Raw genomic sequence first — 23,856 nt, 5'->3', positions numbered from 1 at the left:
CTTATCCTTCCTTCTTCATCCACACCCTCAGTCCTAACACTTATCTCAATGCCTGACATTAGCTATCCAGGTACTAATTAAATGTTTGTTGATTATTCCTAGCTGATCTCTCCACCACAAGCCATTAGTCCTTTCATATTTCCTATATTGCTTTAGTTACTCAGGCCAGAAAACTGGGTATCAGATTCTTCCTTACCCCTCACATCTGAATAGGTACCCAGTCCCTTGTTTTCCACCCCCTTCAGTGCTTTTTAAAATCTCTTATCATCATTATAATAGGCTTCATTAGGCATCTTGATTGTTCTTCCAAGCCTCTAGTTCTCCACTTTCTGACTCCTATCACTATCCTCAAATCCATTCTCCACAGTGCTGTCAAGTATTCAATCTAAAACAGAAATTAAGTTTTGTCACTTCCCCATCCTTCAGTGGCTTTCTACTGACTTCAGCACAAAATCCAAACTCCTCAGTATGGTGAAGAATGGAAGCTTCCCAAACTGTTCCCTTTTAGTTAAATCTTCTGTCTTACTGCTACCATACTTGTTCCTTTAGTCACAAGGATTTTAGGGCTATTTCCTTTGTGCTAATCCTTTGAGAATATTTTACTCCACATTTACTCCACACTGCATATTCTTTAAGGTACAGCTCAAGAATCTTCTTCAGAAAACAATCTTTCATCCCCTTTCCCTGACTAGGGTAGGCTTCCCTCTGTGCACAGTATTTATCAGTGTGTTATAATCACTTCTTTGCTTATTGTCTTTTCCACTGGTGGCTTTCAAACTTCATTGACACAGACATATATAGTAAAAAATACATATTTTTAATCCTAACCCCACCCAGTACACACTGAAATAAAAATTTCATGAAACAATATCTAACTTTACTATATGCAACATACTCTGGTATTTATTATTCTGTGTTAGTCTCCTTCCTTTTTTTCCTAATTCTGGTTTCAACATACTGAATTGGTTTCATGGCCCAATTTAAAAATACTGCAACAGACTGTCAACTCACATAGATTCGTGAGCATGATAGATGCTCATTATAAGTACTTAAGAAAAAGAGAAAACAAAAATCTCTGTATCTCTAGCAATTAGCACAGGGGTCGACATATAGCATTAGTCTATAAAAATGTTTAATAAAAGAATGAATACACACTTCTGGGGCAGACCATCTTCATAAATCATCTTTTGCCCCATCATTTCCCTTTTTTTTTATTTAAAAAAAATTAACATTTATTTATTATTCAGAGACAGAGAGAGACAGAGCATGACCAGGGGAGGAGCTGAGAGACAGGGAGACACAGAATGTGAAGCAGGCTCCAGGTTCCGAGCTGTCAGCAGAGAGCCCGACACGGGGCTCAAACTCACAAACTGTGAGATCATGATCTGAGATGAAGTCGGACGCTCAACAAACTGAGCCATCCAGGTGCCCCAATCACTTCCCTTTTTTAAGAATAAGAGTTTCTTACAAGACATTAAATTAAAATATAGACCTGTAAGCACAGATACAGAGACAGGAAAAACTGGAGAAGGGATTTAAAAACTGTTGAGTTTGGGGGCACCTGGGTGGCTCAGTTGGTTAAGTGTCCAACTTTTCATTTTGACTCAGGTCATGATCTCACGGTTCATGAGACTGAGCTCCATATCTGGCTCTGTGCTGACAGCATGGAGCCTGCTTGGCATTCTCTCCCTCCATTTCTCTCTGCCCCTGTCCCGCTTTAAAAAAAAAAAAAAAAAAGAAAAAAAGTTTATTTATTTTTGAGAGAGAGAGAAAGAGAGCAAGCACAAGTAGGGGAGGACAGAGACAGAGGGAGACACAGAATCCAAACAAGGCTCTAGGCTCTGAACTGTCAGCACAGAGCCCGATGTAGGGCTTGAACCCATGAACCCATGAACTGTGGGATCAAGACTTGAGTGGAAGTTGGACACTCAACCGACTGAGCCACCCAGGTGCCCCGCCCCTGTCCCACTTACTCTCTCCCTCGCTCTCAAAATAAATAAACAAAAAAAGTTTTCAATTGTTGAGTTTAAAGGGTATACTGAGAGAGGCATGATTGCTGAAGGCCAACTGTTAGATATTTCAAAAAAGGCCCAATATGGTGAAGTTACTGAGGTCCAGAATATCTGGTCATCAGTTCCAGAGGTCAGAAATCATCTTGTAAATGACCCAAAGATCACTTAATCTAACCAAATTCACAAGATACTGATGCAGAGGGGTGCCTGGGTGGCTCAGTCAATTAAGTGTCTGACTTGGGCTTGGGTCATGATCTCACGATCCGCGAGTTCGAGCCCCACATCTGGGTGTCAGGCTCTCTGCTGGCATCTCAGAGCCTGGAACCTGCTTCATATTTTGTGTCTCCTTCTCTCCCTCTGCCCCTCTCCTGGTCATGCTCTGTCTCTGTCTCTCTCAAAAATACATGAACATAAAAAAAGATACTGATGCATAGCTCATTTTAACTAATATTTATTACTGAGTACTTACTTTGTATCAGACAATATCCTAAGCTCAAAATACGAATCTATCCTCAAAACAACCCTGTGAAGTAGGATTATCTCATATTATTATCTCTGTTTCAAAGATGAGGAAACTGAGACTGAGACATGTAGTTACTTCTCCAAAGTTAAACAGGTAATAAGTGTAATAAAAAGGTTAGTAAAAAGATTGTGATAAAAATCTTGCAAAAAATCTCTCAAAAAGCAGAGCAATACACAAAGAAAAGGAGGAAAGATATTTAAATATGGAGAACTAATCCAAGGAGCCCAATAATTGATTATCAGGTGTTCCACAAAAAAATTGAGTTTTAAAAGGATAGGAGAAAAATCAGATAAACAAAGAGAATTTTCCATATCCAAAAGATGGAGTTTTGAGTCTCAAACTGTCCTCTGTGTATCCAGGATGAATGAAAAAGTTTCAATACCAAGGCACATTTGGAAATATCAGAACATTAGAGGTAAAAAGGGTAGCCAGAACATACAGCTCCATGAGCCAAGAGGAAGAGGTGAAAATGGCCCCTGTCACTATCACACCAAATAATCCACAGGAGAAATTTCTGCCTCCCTTCCCCACAGCTTTGGGCTCATGGATTTTGAGGTCCTGTATCCAAGGGAGGAATGCTTCCATCAGGAAATACCACCAAGGTTCAGATGAATTATAAATTAATACTGCCCCCTGGCCATTTGGGGCTTCTCAAACTGCAGAATTAAAGACAGGAAGGGGTCACCATAGCCATGTGGTGATTAATTCCAATCATCAAAGGGAAACTAAATGATGAGACAAGGATGACTATGTCCAAAACCCAGCTGAGGCAACTCTATAGCCAACCCAACAAAGATAAGTCTATACTGGACTCAGATCATTTGGGAATTAAGGGTTAGGCACTGCACTAGATATAGAATTAGATCCAGTTAAGGTGCTCAGAGGGATAAGGGAGCATGTAATGAAGGACTGAAAAAGAAGTTATTAGTAGTTTAGGCCTCATGGGCACCTACAGAAGGAGGGTTCAATAGCAGCTACACTATATTATTCTTACGCCCCATTCTACCCCACATTATATGAAGAGCATTGGCATTGGCTATCATTTTAAACCCCATCATCCTGTGATTATATGATGACTGATAGGTCTATGTGTGCCCATTGTGTTGGGAACAATGATTGTCATACAAGGGATGATACATGAATTTCTTACAGTACAAATTACACAGGAAGATATTGGGGCTTGAATTGCTTTTGCAGTATTCCATCTAAAGGAGAGACCTACTAACAAAGGAGACAAAAGCAGCGAGGAGCCAGAGTTTCCTTTTCAGGGAATTGGTATAAAACAGAGGCCCCTTGGGGCGCCTGGGTGGTTCAGTGGGTTAAGCGTCTGACTTTGGCTCAGGTCATGATCTCGCGGTCCGTGGGTTTGAGCCCCGCGTTGGGCTCTGTGCTGACAGCTCAGAGCCTGGAGCCTGTTTCAGATTCTGTGTCTCCCTCTTTCTCTGACCCTCCCCTGTTCATGCTCTCTCTCTGTCTCAAAAATAAATAAATGTTAAAAAAATAAAAATAAAAATAAAATAAATAAATAAAACAGAAGCCCCTTTCAGAAGCCCACTGAATAAATTAAGAATGCATGCTATATGAGAGACAGGGCACTGATGGCAGTCATTGTCAACTAAAGAAGCAGGGATGACCAAAACAGAGTAGTTAAGTAGCAAGATTCATTTCTCCTCTCTTCCTACTTCTAGCCAACACCAGAAGAGTTCATGCTGAGAAGGAAAGAGGAAAAAATATACTAGAACCAACCAGGTATCCCCCAACCTAATTTTTAGGGGTTTAAAGAAGGAGAATGACTGAAAAATTGACTATACTCCTTTCCTCATTTCAAGTCCCCATGGCTATAAGTCTAGATAGCAATGGAGGAGGTTTCAAAACATCGAAGTTTTGGGGCACCTGAGTGGCTCAGTTGAGTGTCCAACTTCGGCTCAGGTCATGATCTCACAGTTCACAAGTTTGAGCCCCATGTCGGGTTCTGTGCTGACAGCTCAGAGTCTGGAGCCTGTTTCAGATTCTGTGTCTCCATTTCTCTCTGCCCCTCCCCCGCCCCCCGCACTCTGTCTCTTTCTCAAAAATAAATAAACATTAAAAAAATAATTAAAAAAATAAAACACCAAAGTTTTAACTAGGATAGGCTAGACTTTGAATAACTCAAAAATTTTGTAAATGTTTGTTATTATTTATTTTGAGAGAGAGAGGGAGAGAACGAGCAGGGGAGGGGCAGAGAAAGGGAGAGAAAGAATCCCAAGCAGGTTCCACACTGCCAGCAGAGCCCAACGCCAGTGGAGCCTGACTCACAAACCGAACCGTTGAGTTCATGACCTAAGCCAAACGACAGTCAGGTGCTTAACCAACTGAGCCACCCAGGTGCCCCTAGACTTTGAATAACTTAAAAGAGCAGAAAATGTACTCTAGGAAAACATAATACAGTAGAGCGATGACTAGAGAAAAATAAAGCATTTTAGTACATACCCCAAACAACTTCAGATTCCTTAGTAACTTGGTCACATAAAAGAAATAGTAGTATGTAGTTTATGATATAATGTTAAGTGGATGAATCAGAACTTAAAATTGTATGTATGTGGCAACTACAATTGTACGAGTAATCTGAATATATTAAACAATGCCTGGAGCAGATAATTGAGTTTTCCCTAAATCACAATTTTTCATAGGGTCAGCAATGATCATATATCTAACCAAACCTACTATTACATTTTTTTTTGCCACCTATTTGTTTTAAGAAGTAAAATAAGTTTATTTTGTAAGATTGCTTTTCATAAATCCATGTTGGATGATAGATACTTGGCCACCCTCTGTGGACTTGTAAATTATGATTTTCTGGTTTTTGTTTTTTGGTTTTTTGGTTGTTATTGTTTTTCAAAGATTAACACCATAGTATTTCAAAGAAGAAGACTAAACAAAGTGTGGTCTCTCAGTTCTTCCCTTTTCCATTAAAATTTGAGTATTATGCTTGAGTTTTTCCATTATCTGCAATCATTCTAGTTTGCAGGGAGTCCATACATATAATTGTTAATAGCACAGATATTTCAGAGAACATGTCTTTGAGTCCTCTAGTGAAGATTCCTTTAGGCCCACCTGATGTGAAATCATCCACCCTAACCTATTCTATCTCTGACTCCAATTTCTACAGCATCATTGGTAATATTTGTATAAGGACTCTATGAAGTCTTCCTCTCACATTGGGATATTTTAGGACACTGGAGCAGGGTGAGAATATCCTGGAATCATTTACAGCATATTGATCTATACTAGGAATGTCCTTACCCCTTTTTAACCCAATCCTGGTAAGAGATAAAAAGTTTATGGCTATCTTTTTAAAATATCAACCCCATATGATCCCAATGGAAAATATATATGAACTAGATAGCATAAAAGTAAAGTAAGGCTCACCAAAGAATCACCTTTCAAATTACAGCTTATGTTCTTATCTGTCATAATTATGATTTAGATAAGTACTCAGCTACCTTTAATAAATGGATAAGGTGTTGTAATACACTAAATACATAACTATGCAATTTTCATTTGTGCTTAGATATGGGCTCATATACCAAAAAATCTCCTAATAGTATATAAAATGTCATTTGGCATTTAAACACATTGTCTAATTTCTTTTGCTTAACACAAAGCAAAGCAAAACCTAAGATAATTAAATTATATTGATGCTATTTGAAAGAATTGGACATTTGTCATCTCCCTGCTGCAGTCCTTCTGTGCATTTTGATGAAAAGAACAATATAAAGTTCAAAATCTGAGAATAAAAGAACTTGAAAGTCTACTTGAAAAGGAAAAATAGCAAAAATCTTTACTAAATGAAAGAAACATACAATTTAGCTCAGCAAGGCTTCTACATATCCAAGGACAATGTAGATGTGCAGCCACAATTTTTTGAAAAGAAAATGTCTTCCCGGCCTGTCTTGTGATTCTTGCATAATAAAACTTACATAAAACAAAATGTTGTAACTACTTGTTAATATCTTAAAATATTTTAGGAACCCCTTGCAATTGTTCTTACAACTTTTTTTTAAATAGAATTTTTCATTTCTCCAAGTATTTGTCCTTAAATAAGGATATTACATATAATTTTTTAAAGTCAATATTCGGATTTTTAGATAAGAATTCATAAAATGAAAATGCAATAATTTATAATAAATAGATAATTCCAGTATTACAATAAATAGATAATTCTATTTACGTAGGAATTGTCCTTAAAGGCCAGGCAGAGAGGGGAGGGAGATAAACCTGAGCATGGGCCTAAAGAAGAGGGGATATGGGCAAGCTTAAATATTAATGTATTCAATACAAGACTTTCTCTGAATAAAAATCTTTCATAAATGGTAAAAGAATTTGTTCTCACTTCAAGTAAGAACTCAGAGATGAAGATAATATTCTTCCAGCCCTGGAGGAGTTATCAATAAGAGGTAAATAAGCTTAAGAGAGGAGAAGGTGATGATTCATAATTATCCCCTAGGAGGACAGATCAGAAAGTGAGGCAATCTTTCTGTGATAAGTAGGCCTACCTTGGTGAGTGAACACAGCAGGCCCCAGATATAGCAGGCCTCAATGGAGCCAACTGGAGAGAAGTGAGAGAAGAGTATAAAAGCCTCACTTGGGGTGAAATGTGGGGCTGCTGCGGGGAACAGCATGTGCTCACTGCTGTTTGTTGTGGGAAACCCAGGGAGGAAAAGGAGGAAGGATGTTATATCCACTGGTCCACTTACCCAATACCTCTCTTTGACTCTGTAAGTGTATTCCTAATAGGACCTGGGTTTGGGGAGATGGCAGCCTACATCTAGTGTCTGAATGTCTGGGTGCTCAACTGATTGAAGGATAGAGATGGAAGTATAGAGGAGCAGGGTAAGCTGCTCATGAGGAATAGCTAGGCCTTCTTAGAGCTCTGTGAGAAAGCTCAAATCTGGGTTAAAATTCTCTGGGGAAAACCAGGGCTACTGATGATCTGGGCTTGTCTACAAGAATACATGTGCCCCAGAGAATCTTGTCTTTGGAGCCACTGTACCAGGGATAAACGTACTCTTGCAAAAGATCATCTCCTAGCAATTGTGTCGATTACCTGCCTTAGGCCAGAGCTACTCCCTGGTGACATCCAAAGAACAATTTAATAAGGAAAGGCCTGTAGTATACACATGTTGGCAGGATGAGTTGAACATGAATAAGGTGGTTTGTAGTCTTTGATTCTAATCACATGCTGAAGGATGTTTTAAAGCAAAGAAACTTAGCAGTTTCCAATCTCAAGAACCATGAATTGCTGGAACAAAAGTGGAAGCATAGTTGTTTTGTGGAGAAATGATGTTCTTGATAGTATTACACAAAATCATTTAAAATAAACACTTAACGGGTATCAATCATGAGCCAGACACGGTGACTTTCTTTCCAAAGTAAAGTATTTCATGAAAGAAATTAACCCTTTCAACAGCAAGAATGGGAAGAAGAAAACCCAGAAAAACATAGGATCAAACTGAGAGTTGGGCCACAGTATCACCAGTATCAGTAACTCACTGAGAAACCTTAAAGAAGAGTGTGGGATGAAGTCAGGGATTTTCAGGGGTGCACAGGTGGCTTACCTAGGTGGAATATATTAAAAATTAGTATTCATATTCTTTTTTGTCTAAAAAACAATAAGTTAACAATAGTAATATTTAATATAGGAATGAAGAGTGACAAAAATATATTAGATATACATTTATATGGAGATACATACACAAATTTTTATGCATATATATACCAAATTAAAAAGATGGCAATGACTAGATTATCTGATTTCTAATATCACTTTGCTCTAAAGTTCTGATTCTACATTATTCAAAGTACTTTAGTTTCTCTTAAACCATATCTAAAAATCACACCATATCTATAATAACATAAACTTCCCCATATACAATATACAAAATTAAATCTTACAAAGATATGAAAAAGTAAACATTTTATTATTTAAATGCATCCTAGCCCTACCAACACACCCTTCTTACCTGATGAAGCAGGTTCTCTCTGTATTATATGATGCCAGTTGGCATGACCCTTTCGTCCTCTTAGCTCATTCAAGACTGGCAAAGGAATTCTCTGAGAGCCCTGTGTTGATGAGATTAATGACAAACTTAAAGTCTGGATTCTCTCTAGGAAAATTTTCAGAATTCTTTTAATTTTACTAATTTGCACAGCCACTAATTTGTTTCGTTTGTTGATAACTGTATATATATATATATATTTTTTTTTAGTTTATATTTATATTTTATTTTATAATTCTTTTAATTAACAACTTAATATTAAGAATCAATAATATATATTGTTGATAACAATATATATATTTTAGTTTATAATTATATTTTATTTTATAATTCTTTTAAAGGATAGATTTATGAACTAAACATTTAATTCACAGTATTATATAACTGGTATAAAAGCTACTCACTTTGTGTGCCCAGATGATAGCAAGTTAAGAGTCTTACTGTGCATAGTAATATGGATAAATAGATCAAAAGGTGAAAACCAGTCCATTAAAATGTCAGCTTTGGGGCTCCTGAGTGGCTCAGTGGGTTAAGCATACACCTCATGATTTCGGCTTGGGTCATGATCTCGGGTTTGTGGGATTGAGCCCCATGTAGGGCTCTGTGCTGGCAGCATGGACCCTGCTTGGGGTTCTCTTTCTCCCTCTTTCACTGCCCCCTCTACCCTGTGCACGTGCTCTATCTCTCCCTCTTGCTCTCTCAAACCAAATAAACATTAAAAAAATGACAGCTGGGGCGCCTGGGTGGCTCAGTCGGTTAAGCGTCCGACTTCAGCTCAGGTCACGATCTCGCGGTCGTGAGTTCGAGCCCCGCGTCGGGCTCTGGGCTGATGGCTCGGAGCCTGGAGCCTGCTTCCGATTCTGTGTCTCCCTCCTTCTCTGCCCCTCCCCCATTCATGCTGTGTCTCTCTCTGTCTCAAAAATAAATAAATGTTAAAAAAAAAAATTTAAAAAAAATGACAGCTTTCACAATTAAGTAAATATACTTAACACTACTAAAATGCATGTTTAAAAATCATTAAAATGTTCAATTTTATGTGTTTTATACCAGTCAAAAAAAAAAAAACAAGTACTGAAATAATATATCATTTTAAAATGAATATTCTAGTCATAAGTTTTCGTTTTATTTGTTTAATATCTAAGTAGCTTTGATAGAGTTTCCTTCACCTTCCCCCTACCCTGAAGCTTTCCACATTGATAAACAACCCAAAACAAGATAAAAAAAATTTAAGACAGGGGAATAATGGTCATTTTTTTGTTAGCTAAAATTGAAAAAAAATGTATGAAACAGCATTTTAACTATGGAATGTGAAATATCTTAGACCTTATTGTATTACCCTAAGTAGACACACATAATTAATGCCATTTTTAGAAATTATAGTTTCAAAAAATGAAGCATGTGTCGCTGGTTGGTCATTTCATAAACAAGTATAATAAATTATAGTGCTCTTTCCTCATTCTGATCAATATTTGCTTGTAAATAATGACAGAATGCAAAAGTAGAAATAGTGACTTTCAACTGTTCCTTGTTTCAGTTAAGCTGCTTCTCTTTGATTCTGTGTATCACAATTCATAGAATGTAAAGAAGAGGGTAAGAGTTAGCCCGTATGTCTAAAAACCTCCAAAAAGGTTAGTAAGTTTCTAATTATGAAAGAAACTAATATAACCTCATTAAAAGAAGCAAACAGTATTTTTTAAAAATTCCTCATTAATTCTCTTCAAACTTTCCCTTCTACAGGCAGTCACAGTTAACCTTGTTAGGTATGTTTATATCAAAATACACTTCTTTATATAAATAACATAACATTATAATGTTATGTAACTTAGTTTTTAACCTATTATATACTAGATATTCTCCCATGTCAGTACATATTAACCAGCCCCTTTTGATGAATGTTTAGGCTATTTCCAATTTCTCAATAAAATTAATGCTGTATTGAACATCTTTGTTCATACATCTTTGCATTCTTATGCAAACAATTTTGTAGACAAATGCTTGTAAGTGGAACTTCTACCTCAAAATATATACAAATTTTAAAAAAATGTACAAATTAAAATTTTTGTTAAATTTGTTAAAATTGCAAAATTGCTTCTTAAAAAGTACTAGTTCATACATCTATGGCTAGTGTATGAGAGTGACAAAATGGAGTGTGCAAATTGTTGGTAATGTACGCCTTTAAGTTACTATTCTAATAGTAGTTTTCGATATGAGCTTGTCTATTTTTATTTTAACTCATAAGAAAGTCAAGTAGGCGGGTAGGGCATTCTAAATAATTGTTCTGGGAATTGAAACTCATTGCCCCCCTCCCCTCCCAATAAGCACTATGAACCAAACAAATGAGTTGACTAGCTGTTGTTACTACCTGTAGAGAAGTATACATTTTGAAATATAGACATATTAAATATCTGCATTTTCTTTTAGATTTCATATTTCTTATACCCACTTTCTGATGTTCATCACTTTAATACCATGTTTTTTAAAAAAAATCTCTTCTAGAGGTTTCTTTCTTTCTTTCTTTTTTTAAATTATTTTTTTAATGTTTATTTATTCTTCAGACAGAGACAGAACGTGAACAGGGGAGGGGCAGAGAGAGAGGGAGACACAGAATTTGAAACAGGCTCCAGGCTCTCAGCTGTCAGCACAGAGCCCGACGGGGCTCGAACCCATGAACTGTGAGATCATGACCTGAGATGAAGTTGGACGCTTAACTGACTGAGCCACCCAGGCACCCCTCTTCTGGAGGTTTCAAGACAGGATGCCAAAATTTACTAGTCCATATGCACTTGAATCTATATCAAACATACAGTTGCTAGTTCATTCCTAATAGTGCAATATGGCCTTTTTCTTTGGAGAAAAATGCCTTTTCTGAACCTCCTATTCTAGAATAAATATTAACATACCAATATCACCTCATATTAACATATAATTTTAGAGTTTACAAACCTTTCATAAATATTGTTCCATTTCATTTTCACAACCAAGGTGTGGTAACTGGGAAGGTATTATCTCCACTTAATAAATGAAACAGGTCCCACAATCATGAAGCAGTAGAACTGAGACTAGTAGAGCACTGAACTTTCCACACCCCTCTGTTGCCTCTTATATATGTATAAGGACAGCATATTCCTTTTGCAGAAATTTTATTCCATGGTGGTAACATTCACCCAATAAATTCCCTTTATAACAAGGTAAAAGATAAATTTAAAAAAGAGGGGGAAAAACCCTGCAAAAAAAGAAAATACCTTTCTCCTTTTTGGTAATGTTACTACTATCTTTCTGAAGGAAGTCATTCTTTTTACTTTTAGCTAAACTGTACCTAAACATGTGTTCTGTGGCAGTGTAATAAATATGTGTGAACAATTCTAAGACAAGGACAATTTAAAAATGTAACCTCAATTTTGCAAGTAGATCATACTAAATGCTAGTCAAACAATATATGTTTCATTGTATTTCTAATTCACATTCATCTTATTTCTTATTCATATTTATCATATATAGGTTTCACTGTATTTTTTCTCTACAACCATAAAGTCACAGGACTAATCCATTTCAGATTTTATTTTCTTATTATAAGGATAATTGCTGGTCAGCTATTGGCTGATCTACAAATAAGGTGGTTTTGTAAAGGAATGAGCCTTGTCATTTTGAAAAAATGATTATTAAAAAAAGATTGTTTTCCTTTTTTGATCCATAATGTCATTAATGGCAGATTTCAGTTTCCTTCTTAACATCATGATCATAATTTCTTGTGTTTCATTTAGATGTAAAGAAGGATCCAAGCATTCTTGGTACCTTTTGTGATCTTTATCTTCAAGAAGGCCATCTCCATGCAGTTGCACAAATACTGGGCTGAGTATCTGGAGAACCTGACTCTAAGGTAGGCTGTATACTGAGTGTGAGCTTGGGGCAATTTCTCTTTTCTGGGCTTTAATGTCTTTATCACTAAAATGAGAGGATGTATTAGTTCTAGACTATCATCCCAAGGGTCCATTTTAGCTTTAGCAGTATCATTGTAAAACCTATTAAACAACATTTGTTCACAAGACATTCTAGTGTTTTAGACAACATTGTGGGACTATTTGTGGATACCTAAATAATGATTTATCTTCTGGGACGAAAGGTTTCAGCAATTATGAAATACTAGCAAGTACTATGGCCCAAATCAGGAAGCATCCTGTGCGGTGGTTCGGGCCACTAGAGTTTGAGGTATTATTAGGTAACAATTTCATCGGTAGAGTACCTCAACGTTACAATATATACTGTTTAAACACATGAGAAAAGAAAAACGAAGTTAAACAAGAATTTAGGGCAAAAATAGAAACAAATAGGGGCACCTGGGTGGCTCAGTCGGTTAGGCCTCCAACTTTGGCCAGGGTCATGATTTCACAGCTTGTGGGTTCTGACCCCAACGGGCTGTGTGCTGACATCTCAGAGCCTGGAGCCTGCTTCAGATTCCCTCTCTCTCTGTCCCTCCCCAACTCGCGCTCTGTCTCTCAAACATAAACATTAGAAAAAAAATTTTTTTCAAATAGAAGCAAATAATTGTATATTTCTCCCGCAAATGCAACTCAAACCCTACATTTTACCTACATAAACCTAGGCCTTAGGTGTTGGTGCAGGCCAAAGGGGAAGTTTCTCTACCCATCTCTGAAACATCGCTGGGGGGGGGGGGGGAACAGAAAACAGCTATATGGTATTTATATCATTCAAATCCAACCTAAAAGAAACTGTCCTCGCGCCGGCCAGCGAGCATTTTAACACGTTAGGTCCCTTATGCGGCCTCCACCTCCGGCTCAGGCCTGCAAAGCTGCTGACCGCGCTTGCGGTGGCTAGGCAACGGTCGGAGCATTCCCCGCGGTGTCAGCCCCTCCTCTTGGGGTGCATCCACCTCCCTGCGCCTCGAATCTCCTCCTCTCATTGGCTAGCGACATGCCAGAGGTGGGTGGGGGAAATGCGTCAGACAACGAGCTCACTTCCGGCCAGGGAGCGCGCGGGTTGATTCGTCCTTCCTCAGCCGCGGGTGCTCGCAGCTCGGAAATGGCGGGTAAGTTCCCGGGAAAAGTTTACCAAGGGGAGGGGGCGGGCAGGTTTGGGAAAGAACGCCGAGACCGTGGTGACAGTGCCCGCCTGGAACTTTCGGGCACCAGCCTGGGTTCCAGAAGGCTTCCTTCAGCCTGGAAGCACGGAACTCTCACCCCAGCTCCTTGTCGGCCGAGGTTCGTGCCCCCACCCCCAACTACTCGGGGTTCTGCGGCTTCTGCGAAGAACTCGGCCCCGGCGGAGGGCTGAGGAAGCCGGGGGAAGGCGTCGCGATTTGGGCTTGTAAGGTGCTAGATGTCTTGAGGCCTGTTAATCTCCTCGTTGCTTCTTCCCCACTGCTGCCTCAGCCACAGTAGTCTGGTTCTGTTCCCGCCAGCTGATTTTAATGCTCAGATCTTCCTCTTCCAGGTCTCCCTCCACCTTCCTTCCACTACAGTCAACTTCTGAGCTAGCGCAGTTCTGCCTTGCCCTGCGTTAGGGCTCTCGCTTGAATCTTGACTTAGTAATCGTTTTTCTTAATCTCTCGCGTTTAATATTCCTAGGCTCGATTTAGATTTCCTTTGAGAAAGAGTTTCTCGCTTTCTTCCTTCATCTAAACTTCTCTTAGTATTCTTTCTACACTATAATTCTCGTGTTCATTCTATTCTGCTTTCTTTATTGAGTCTCTTTAGTTTACAACATTTAATGACTAATAATTGCTATTTTTTACATGTATTGAGCCTATTTTGGTGTGGTTTTCCAATTACATATTTTTTGAAGTGAAGGGACAGTTTCTACTTTTATCTTTTCCCGCTGTCTTCATAGTTGTCTTACTACACTTTTATGGATGTGCTGGATAGACAGGCTATCACGTGAACGCTACAGATATTCAAGGAAGGACTGTTCTACCAGATAGTGACTGTGGGATTTTGGGGGTACACTGGTGCTATAAAAGAGGGGGACCATATGTATTATGTATGGTGTGCATATAGTAAGAATTACACCTAAATTTGAATCTCTGCTTCACCACTTAATAGTTGGGCGCCTTTAAGCAATGAAACCTCTTTCTTTCTAATCCTGAGCTTTTGAATATGAAATGGGACTGATAGAGTATTTACTTGTCTAAGAGATTGTGGGGATTAAGCCAAAGTATGATTTCACAAGTTAGATTTTGTTGCTTGCGTTGTATATAATTCCCTTGAAGTGGGTTCTGTTGTCTCAGTTTCATAGGTTACGGTCTGAGGAGTCAAGTGCTCTAGTTCTAGTTCACAGATCCAGTAAGTGGTGAAGACTGGATTTGATTCTAGGAATTCTGACTCCAGACTATTAATCTGTAGTGCCTCAAATGTTCCCCCCATTTTCTGTGTATGATGTCTCAACCACTTGTTAAAGTTTATGGCGTGTCATTGTACCTTTCTTTTGTTTCTGCTAATGACTTCTTTTTTCCTGAATTTTTACTCATTTTTATGTTCATTATGTCAGGAGATTTATTGTCATCTTTGCTTGACAGTGTACTTTGATAATGATTGCTTCCATTTTTAATTATTACATGTATTGATGGGTGCCCATGTTGTAGTAAAAGCATTTAGCTGTCAGTAGCCCATAGTTTATGACTTTATACATATATGGTTAAAAAAAACTTCAATGCAGTTAAAATTTTCTTTCCCAACCTAATCCCCATTCCTTCTCTCTTATCCTAGAGATAACCATGGTTACCAGTTTCTTGTGTATCCTTCCTGAGATAATGTATACATTATCAGTTGATGGTTTTTTAATAGTTGATATGAAGTACTCTGGGTAGAATTTTTCCAGTATTAGAGATGAAATGGTATTGTAATTATCAAAGGATATTCTCATTTTGTTTCTTGGTGGAGCAGTGGCATCCTTTTTATATTTTAAAAAGCCGCTCAGGTGTAAATCCTAGCAGGTAGTGTATATTAGTATTAAATATAAGGAAAGGTCAGTAGTCATTAATTTTCAGATTTACTTATTCATGTAAAGCAAGCCTAGTTCATAAGCTTCTATCTCACAAGTGATATTTCTCTTGTTTTCTAATGAGGAAGTCATATGCAGTACATTTATTTAGGAGTCTAGAGGCCTTTACTTTTATGATCTGTTAGCATGTTTTAAATCTTACCTTTTATTCTACTTCTAATAAGAACGCTATTTGTAGATTTGACTATTTAAACCGGTTCCAACAAGGCCTTTTAAAAACTTTCCCTTAGGATTTGGTGCTATGGAGAAATTTTTGGTTGAGTACAAGAGTGCAGTGGAGAAGAAGCTGGCAGAGTACAAATGTAACACCAACACAGCAATTGAACTAAAATTGGGTACGTATGCTATTTTGAAGTGGTATTATATATGCACTGTGTGTTCATATATAATCTTTTTTTTTAATTCGAAGTAGAAGTTTACATAAGAAGAGTTGTTCATGTACATGGTTAGTTTTCTGCATGTATTGAACACATTCCGATTTTATTCAGTCTCGATTTATGTCATAGAGTGGGTAGATGTTTAAGAAGTGGCAGAGTGTACATATAGGAAGTACAGTGTGGCAAAAAATGATAGGTGTCAGTGTTCTCAGACTCTTAAAAACATTTACCTTTACATTTTTCTTATAAAAATAGTAGACCATACGTGTTGGTGAGGATGTGGAAAAACACTCGTATTGCTGATGGGAATGTAAAATGATGCAACTACTTTGGAAAACAGTTTGGCAAGTTCTTAAAAAGTTAGATGTACTATATGACCCAGCAATTCTACTCCTAGGTATCTATCTACTCAAGAGAAATGAAAACATATGTCCAGGGGCACCTGGATGGTTCAGTCGGTTAAGTGTCCGACTTCGGCTCAGCTCATGATCTCATGGTTTGTGAGTTCGAGCCTCGCATCGGTCTCTGTGCTGACAGCTGGGAGCCTGGAGCCTGCTTCAGATTCTCTCTCTCTCTCTCTCTCTCTCTCTCTCTCTCTCTGCCCCTCCCCTGCTCACGCTCTGTCTCTCAAAAATAAATAAACATTAAAAAAAATTTAAAAACATATGTCCATACAAAAACTAGTATGTAAATATTTATAGCAGCATTATTCACAGTAGCCCCAAAATGGAAACAACTGAGATCTCTGTCAACTGATAAGTGAATAAACAAAGTGTAGTATATCTATATGATGGAATAACCACTTGACAATAAAAAGGAGTAAAAGATACTACAAACATGAGAGGACTCAAAAACATTCCAAGTAAAAAAAAAAAATCAGACAGAAAAAAACCTCACATACAATATGATTGTATTTATATGTATGTTTGGAAAAGGCAAATCTGTAGACAGAAGATAGAATGGTAGTTGTCAGACTGAGTGTGAGAGAGAATGACTGCAAATAGGCATGAGATTTCTTTTGGGGACAGTGGCAATGTTTTAAAATTAGATTGTGACAATGGTCACACAATTCTAAATTTACTAAAAATTATAGAATTATATGCTTAAAACAAGTGTTATTGTTATGTAAATTATACCTCAATAAAGCTATTTAAAAAAATAGTTTTATGTTCATGAATTCTGGTTCCATCACATTCCATCCCTGAATAGTCTTATAGTGAAGTTAATAGTACTTACTTTTACAGTGGTTGTAAAGATTAAATGAGGAGGTTAAGTACAAGTAAAGTGCATTAACAACTTGACTTTTAAAAATTCTCAATAAATATTAGCTTCCATTATTTAAAACAGTACAAACATAACAAAAATATAAAGAAAGTGACAAAGAAGGTACTCTTCACTACAGAGATAATACTTACCTAGGTTTTTTTTTCTTCTGCATACATAGATTTATTTTTCTAAAATCAGGATCCTGTTGTAAAGATATAAGTATTCGTTTTCCATATTGGTTACTCCATTTTGCATTCCTACCAACAGTGCACATAGGTTCCAATTTCCCTACATCCTTGCCAACACTTGTTATTTTCTGTGGATTTTTTACTGTATTTTTAAACTATTTTTTTAATTTGATAATTAACACATTTTTGATTCTAAGAAAAGTATATCCTTTGTATCTAAGTGAATCAGCCCTTAAATATTGCAAGTATGTGTTTTTGTCATATCTTACAAAAAGGCCCTCCCTACTCTAAGATTTTAAAGTTTATCCATTGTTTCTTTTAATATTTTTGGGATTTTTTCTTTTTTAAGTGCAAACTTTTTTTTTTTTTAATTTTTTTTAACGTTTATTTATTTTTGAGACAGAGAGAGACAGAGCATGAACGGGGGAGGGTCAGAGAGAGGGAGACACAGAATCTGAAACAGGCTCCAGGCTCTGAGCTGTCAGCACAGAGCCCAACGCGGGGCTCGAACTCACGGACCGCAAGATCATGACTCAAGCTGAAGTCGGCCACTTAACCGACTGAGCCACCCAGGCGCCCCTTAAGTGCAAACTTTTGACTCTTTCCTGCTATAAGGCATGAGATAGGAATCCAGCTTTGCTTTCTCAGATGACTTAGCCAATTTTCCACCTGCCAGTTTAAGTTGTCTTTTCATTAATGATTTAAAATTGCTTTTAGCATATTAAAGTATCATAAAAATCATGTATCTTTTGTCCTTGCTCCATTAGTGTAATGCTGTTAAAAATTTTATGATTAATATATGATGTGACTAGGCCCCCCACTTGTTATTCTTTAAGAGTTTTCCTAAGTTTTCTCTAATTCTGTTTGTTCTTCTAGATGAACATTTTATCAAGTTCCGAAAAGATTTTTGTTGATTGTTTTTTGTTTTTTTTTTTACTTGAGATCCTGTTAAATTAAGTTTAACTTAGGGAGAGTCAACATCCTTACATTGTTGAGTCTTTTCTTTTTAATAGTAAGCAAGAATATTTTTCGGGATGCCTGGGTTACTCAATTGGTTAAGCATCTGACTTCAGCTCAGGTCATGATCTCACAGTTTGTGAGTTCAAGCCTCATTGCTTTCAGAGCCTGCTTGGGATCCTTAGTCCCCCTTTCTTTGCCGCTCCCCCATATGCACCCTCTCTCTTTCTCTTTGTCTCTCCCCCAGAAATAAACACTAGGGGTACCTGGGAGGCTCAGTCAATTAAGTGTCCAACTTCGGCTCAGGTTATGATCTTGAGGTTGGAGAGTTTGAGCCCCACGTTGGGTTCTGTGCAGAAAGCTCAGAGCCTGGAGCCTACTTCAGATCCTATGTCTCCCTCTCTCTCTGTCCCTCCCCTGCTTGTGTTCTGTCTCTCTCTGTCTCTCAAAAATAAACTTAAAAAAAAAAAAACCAAACATTAAAAAAATGTAAAAAAAAAAAAAAAGGAATATTTTACTACTTATTTGGGTCTTTTTTAAATGTCCATCTTTTTAAAGAGTTTTAAATTTTATAGATGGTAAACATCTCTTATTAGGTTTATTCCTAGGTATTTCATTCATGTTATTGCTATTACAAATGAGATTTTCTCTTCCACTATATGTTCTGTCTTTATTAGTAGTGTGTGAGAAAACTGTGGAAAACAATTTTTAATATATATTTATTTCCCCACTTCAAAATCCAAGTTAGGTAACTCAAGTTCTACACATACATGACAGAATTAAAACTGGGTTATTTGGTCATTCTAATTCCTTACAGTTATAGTAATAACTTGTAACCTCAAGCCAACCTTCCTTTCTCCCTCTTTTTTTTCAGCTCTCCTGTCCCAGTTCCCTCCCCTTCCACCTTGTCTGGACAAATGGTTATTGAAATCTATGTGACAGGCATTCTGCTAGACACATGGGATAACTTTAACTCTTGACTGCATACCCATAATTCCACTAAGGTTTATCCTGAGATTCTTCCTCTCATAGAAGAAGCTCTTGTTCACTTGGTGTGTGAGGGATTGACAGGCACACTTTTTTTTCCACAGAGGTTTAGAGCTTTGGGGTAGGTTATTGTAGAAAGAGTGAATCTTTTTTTTCTATGTTTCTTTTTAACCATTTTTATGTGTACAGTTAAGTAGCATTAATTGTATTCATAATATTATGTGACCATTAGTGCTTTTTCCAAATTTTTTTCATCACCCCAAACAGAAACTTTGTGGCTGTTAAACAGTAAATCTGCAGGGTGTCTGGGTGGCTCAGTCGGTTAAGCGTCTGACTTCGGCTCAGGTCATGATCTCGCGGTTCGTGAGTTCAAGCCCCGCATCAGGCTCTGTGCTGACAGCCCAGAGCCTGGAGCCTGTTTCAGATTCTGTGTCTCCCTCTCTCTCTGGCCCTTCCTCTCTGTCTGTCTCTCTCTCTCTCTCTCAAAAGTAAATAAACATTAAAAAAAAATTAAAAAAAAAAACAACAGTAAATCCCCATTCACTTTTCCCCTCCAGCCCTTGGTAACCTCTAATCTATTTTCTGTTTCTATGAATTTATCTGTTCTAGATATTTTGTTTAAGTGGTGTCACAGCAGTATTTGTCCTTTTGTGTGTGGCTTATTTCACTTAGCATAATGTTTTCAATTTATTTCACTTAGCAGATATTTCATGTTGTAGCATATATCAGGACTCCAGTCCTGTTCATGGCTGAATAATATTCTATTGTGTATATATGCCACATTTTGTTTATTCATTTGTTCATGGACATCTGGGTCTTTTTTTTTTTTTTTTTTCAAAGTTTGTTTATTTATTTTGAGAGCAAGAGATAGGAGAATTCTGAGCAGGCTCTGCAGCGTTCGTTGGTGCGGAGCCCGATGTGAGGGTTGAACTCATAAAGCATGAGATCGTGACCTGAGTCAAAATCAAGAGTCGGATATGTACCTGACTGAGCCGTGAAGGCTGCCCCCATCTTGATCTTTTCTACCTTTTGGCTATTGTGAATAATGGTACTATGGACGTCAGCCTATGGGTGTCTGTTTGACTCCCTGTTTTCAATTCTTTTGAGTTTATAGCTACGAATAGAATTACTGAGATATGTTAATTCTATGTTGAACTTTTTGAGGAACTGCTTAGTTATTTTACATAGTAGCTGAACCATTTTACAGTCCTACCAGCAATGTACAAGGGTTCCAATTTCACCACATCGTCAGTGCTTGTTATTTTCTTTTTTTTCCTTATATTATTATAGCCATCCTAATAGATGTAAAATGATATCATACTGTGATTTTGATTTGCACTGTTCTAATGACTAAGGATGTTGAGTATCTTTTCATGTGCTTATTTGCCATTTTATATCTTCTTTGTAGAAGTGTCTATTCAAATCCTTTGCCTATTTTTTAATTGGGTTGTCTTTTTGGGTTTTTTGGATATATTTTCTTCATTTTATTTTATTTTATTTTATTCTCTTCTATTCTGTTTTATTTATTTTGAGAGGGAAAGCATGAATGAGGGAGGGGCAGAGAGAGGGGAAGAGAGAGAATCCCAAGCAGGCTCCATACTGTTACTGCAGAGCCAGGCGCAGGGCTTGAACTCACAAACCGTGAGATCGTGACCTGAGCTGAAATCAGGAGTTGGACACTTAACCGACTGAGCCACCCAGGTGCCCCTGTTACGGTTTTTTTCCCAATATATTTAAAACATTTTTTTTTTTATGTTTTATTTTTGAGAGAGACAGAGTGTGAGTGGGGAGAGGGGCAGAGAGAGAGAGAGGGAGACACAGAATCCAAAGCAGGCTCCAGGTTCTGAGCTTTTGGCACCGAGCCTGAGGCGGGGCTTAAACCCACGGACTGTGAGATCATAACCTGAACCAAAGTCGGACAGTTAACCTACTGAGACACCCAGGTGCCCCTTTCAGTATATTTTAAAACCTGATAATTTTACTGGCTTCTCTTACTTTCTGGGGAGTGGCTTCAGCTGATTGTTTTTCAGGCTTATAACCATATCTGGTCATTTTCATAAATTCACTTTGTTTTTGATATACATGCCTCTTTGTTCTCTTTTCAGATTGCATTGGCAAGCACTTTCAGAACAGTGTTTAAAAATGATTACAGTCATCTTTTCCTTAATTTGATGAGAATGGTTCTAGTGTGTCTTCACTAAATATCCTTGCTTATTACTTTGAAGAGTAATTTGTCTTGTTTTGCAAAGAGTTTTTATTTAAACATCCATATTAGAATTTATCAAGTGCCATTTGGTTTCCATGAAAATATTTGATTATATTATGTTACATGCAAATGTTAATACTACATAATATTTAATATAATAGATTTTATTATCATATCTTTGTATTTTGAACCACCCTTGCATTTCTGAAACGAATATCTTGAGGTTTTTTTTTTTTTTTTTTTCAACGTTTTTTATTTATTTTTGGGACAGAGAGAGACAGAGCATGAACGGGGGAGGGGCAGAGAGAGAGGGAGACACAGAATCGGAAACAGGCTCCAGGCTCCGAGCCATCAGCCCAGAGCCTGATGCGGGGCTCGAACTCACGGACCGCGAGATCGTGACCTGGCTGAAGTCGGACGCTTAACCGACTGCGCCACCCAGGCGCCCCATCTTGAGGTTTTTTTAATGAATTGATGAAGACTATTTTATATTTAAATATTTTTATCTTACCACCACTTACAGATGAGATTGGTCTGTGTTTTTGTCCATTGTGCTTTCTTTTTAGAGGAGGTGAAGATCAGCTTTTGTATTTTTTGTGACTACTTTTCTTGGCCTTCCTATTTTACCACTCCCACCCTCACCAGTTTTAAAAACATTAGATTTACCTAAAGGTAAAGGCTTGAAAGAATTCACCTTAATCATGAAGAGATCTTCTTATGCCATTGAATGCAATTTTTTTTTTTTTACAAGTTAGATTGCATTTTCAGGTTTTGTAGTTTGCATGATACATTTCTGACCCTTCCATTTATTTTTAACTTGTCATTCCTTTTAGGTATGTCTTTTATAGAGTATATACTTGAATTTGATTGCATAGTTTTTTTTGCCTGATAATTTTATCTCCTTTATATTTATTGTTTGGTGCTTTTGTTATCTTATTTTTCTCTTATTTCCTTGCATTTTTTCATGTAATATATATATTGTTTTCCCTGACCTCGTCATTCTCCAGTATGCTCTGTTTTAAATTCTACAAAAAAGCCATATAACCTATTATTAAAATACAATATATTGTTCTACTGAGATTGTTTATATATTTTTTTAAATTTTTTTTTAACATTTATTTATTTTTGAGATAGAGAGAGACAGAGCATGAACGGGGGAGGGGCAGAGAGAGAGGGAGACACAGAATCTGAAACAGGCTCCAGGCTCTGAGCTGTCAGCACAGAGCCCGACGCGGGGCTCGAACTCACAAACCGTGAGATCATGACCCGAGCTGAAGTCGGCTGCTTAACTGACTGAGCCACCCAGGCGCCCCTGAGATTGTTTATATTTTAAGTTCATTTACCATTTGTCAAATACTGCGTTGGTCGTATAGTGGTGAGCATAGCTGCCTTCCATTTGCGAAATACTCATTTAGCTATACTTATGTGGCAGAAATTTATCTGGGGATAAAAAACTGCACTGGAGATAGAGCAGTATACAAATAGTTTCTCTTTTCATGGAGCTTACATTCTGGTTATGAGAAACAGACATAAATACATGGAAAATTGTGATTTGTGTTATGGAGAAAATACAGGGTGATCAGGTCCAACTACTAAGGTGACATTTGAGTATATAATAAAAGGAATGAATTTGTGAGCAATGTAGATATCTCAAGGAAGATTGTTAACATACAGCAGAATCGCAAGTGCAGAATGTGCTGTATGTGTTCAAGGAATATTAAGGAAGCCATTGTGACTGAGAAGGCTAGCTTGGGAGAATGAAGTATCTGGAAGCGAAAAGACTGAAGTATTTGAAGGAGGAAGAGGTAATCAACTATGTCAAATGTTGCTGGTAGTCTCATAACATAAGAACTATTGGGATTTAGTGATTTGATAACTTTTTTTTTAATGAGAGAAGTCATAGGATCTACTACTTTATAGTAATTTAGAGAAATTAAAAGGAGAGAAATTAGAAGTGGAGTATAGACTCCATATTCGAAGAGATTTTCTCAGCAGCAGAGTTGAGAAATGGGTAGCTAGAGAAAGACCTAGGATAAAGTTAGAGAACTTTATTTTTGCTTTTTATTTATTAAAAATTTTTTTTAATGTTTATTTTTAAGAGAGAGACAGAGAGAGAGAGCAAGCAGGGGAGGGACAGAGAGAGAGGGAGACACACAATCCAAAGCAGGCTCCAGGCTTCAAGCTGTCAGCCCAGAGCCCAACATGGGGCTGGAATTCATGAATGGTGAGATCATGATCTGAGCCAAAGTCAAACACTTGACCGACTGAGCCACCCAGGCACCCCTATT

At 37.4% G+C, this 23,856-nt stretch overlaps 2 protein-coding genes across 4 annotated transcripts in view; one reads left to right on the top strand and one right to left on the bottom strand.

The window, feature by feature from the left end:
- SLC25A12 (solute carrier family 25 member 12) overlaps nucleotides 1–13,413 on the bottom strand; it is a 126,845-nt gene extending 113,432 nt beyond the window's left edge. Inside the window, exons 1-2 of the mRNA XM_049615522.1 lie at nucleotides 13,291–13,413; nucleotides 8,538–8,637 (exon numbers count right to left, since the gene is read on the bottom strand). The gene's annotated coding sequence lies outside the window, so the exon portion shown is untranslated. The remainder of the gene's footprint in view (nucleotides 1–8,537; nucleotides 8,638–13,290) is intronic.
- Nucleotides 13,414–13,502: 89 nt separating this feature from the next.
- The window catches only part of HAT1 (histone acetyltransferase 1), a 60,180-nt gene continuing 49,826 nt past the window's right edge, over nucleotides 13,503–23,856 (top strand). The window contains exons 1-2 of one of the 3 annotated variants that reach the window (XM_049615529.1): nucleotides 13,503–13,617; nucleotides 15,818–15,922. In XM_049615529.1, coding sequence (XP_049471486.1) covers nucleotides 13,503–13,617; nucleotides 15,818–15,922 — 220 coding nt within the window. Of the gene's footprint in view, nucleotides 13,618–13,811; nucleotides 13,901–15,817; nucleotides 15,923–23,856 lie in introns of those variants that run through there. The other 2 variants (XM_049615531.1, XM_049615532.1) reach the window with 2 other exon arrangements.

Source organism: Panthera uncia (assembly GCF_023721935.1).
Source record: "Panthera uncia isolate 11264 chromosome C1 unlocalized genomic scaffold, Puncia_PCG_1.0 HiC_scaffold_3, whole genome shotgun sequence".
In the NCBI taxonomy this organism is placed as follows: Eukaryota; Metazoa; Chordata; class Mammalia; order Carnivora; family Felidae; genus Panthera; species Panthera uncia.
This window is presented reverse-complemented; position numbering and strand designations above follow the sequence as displayed.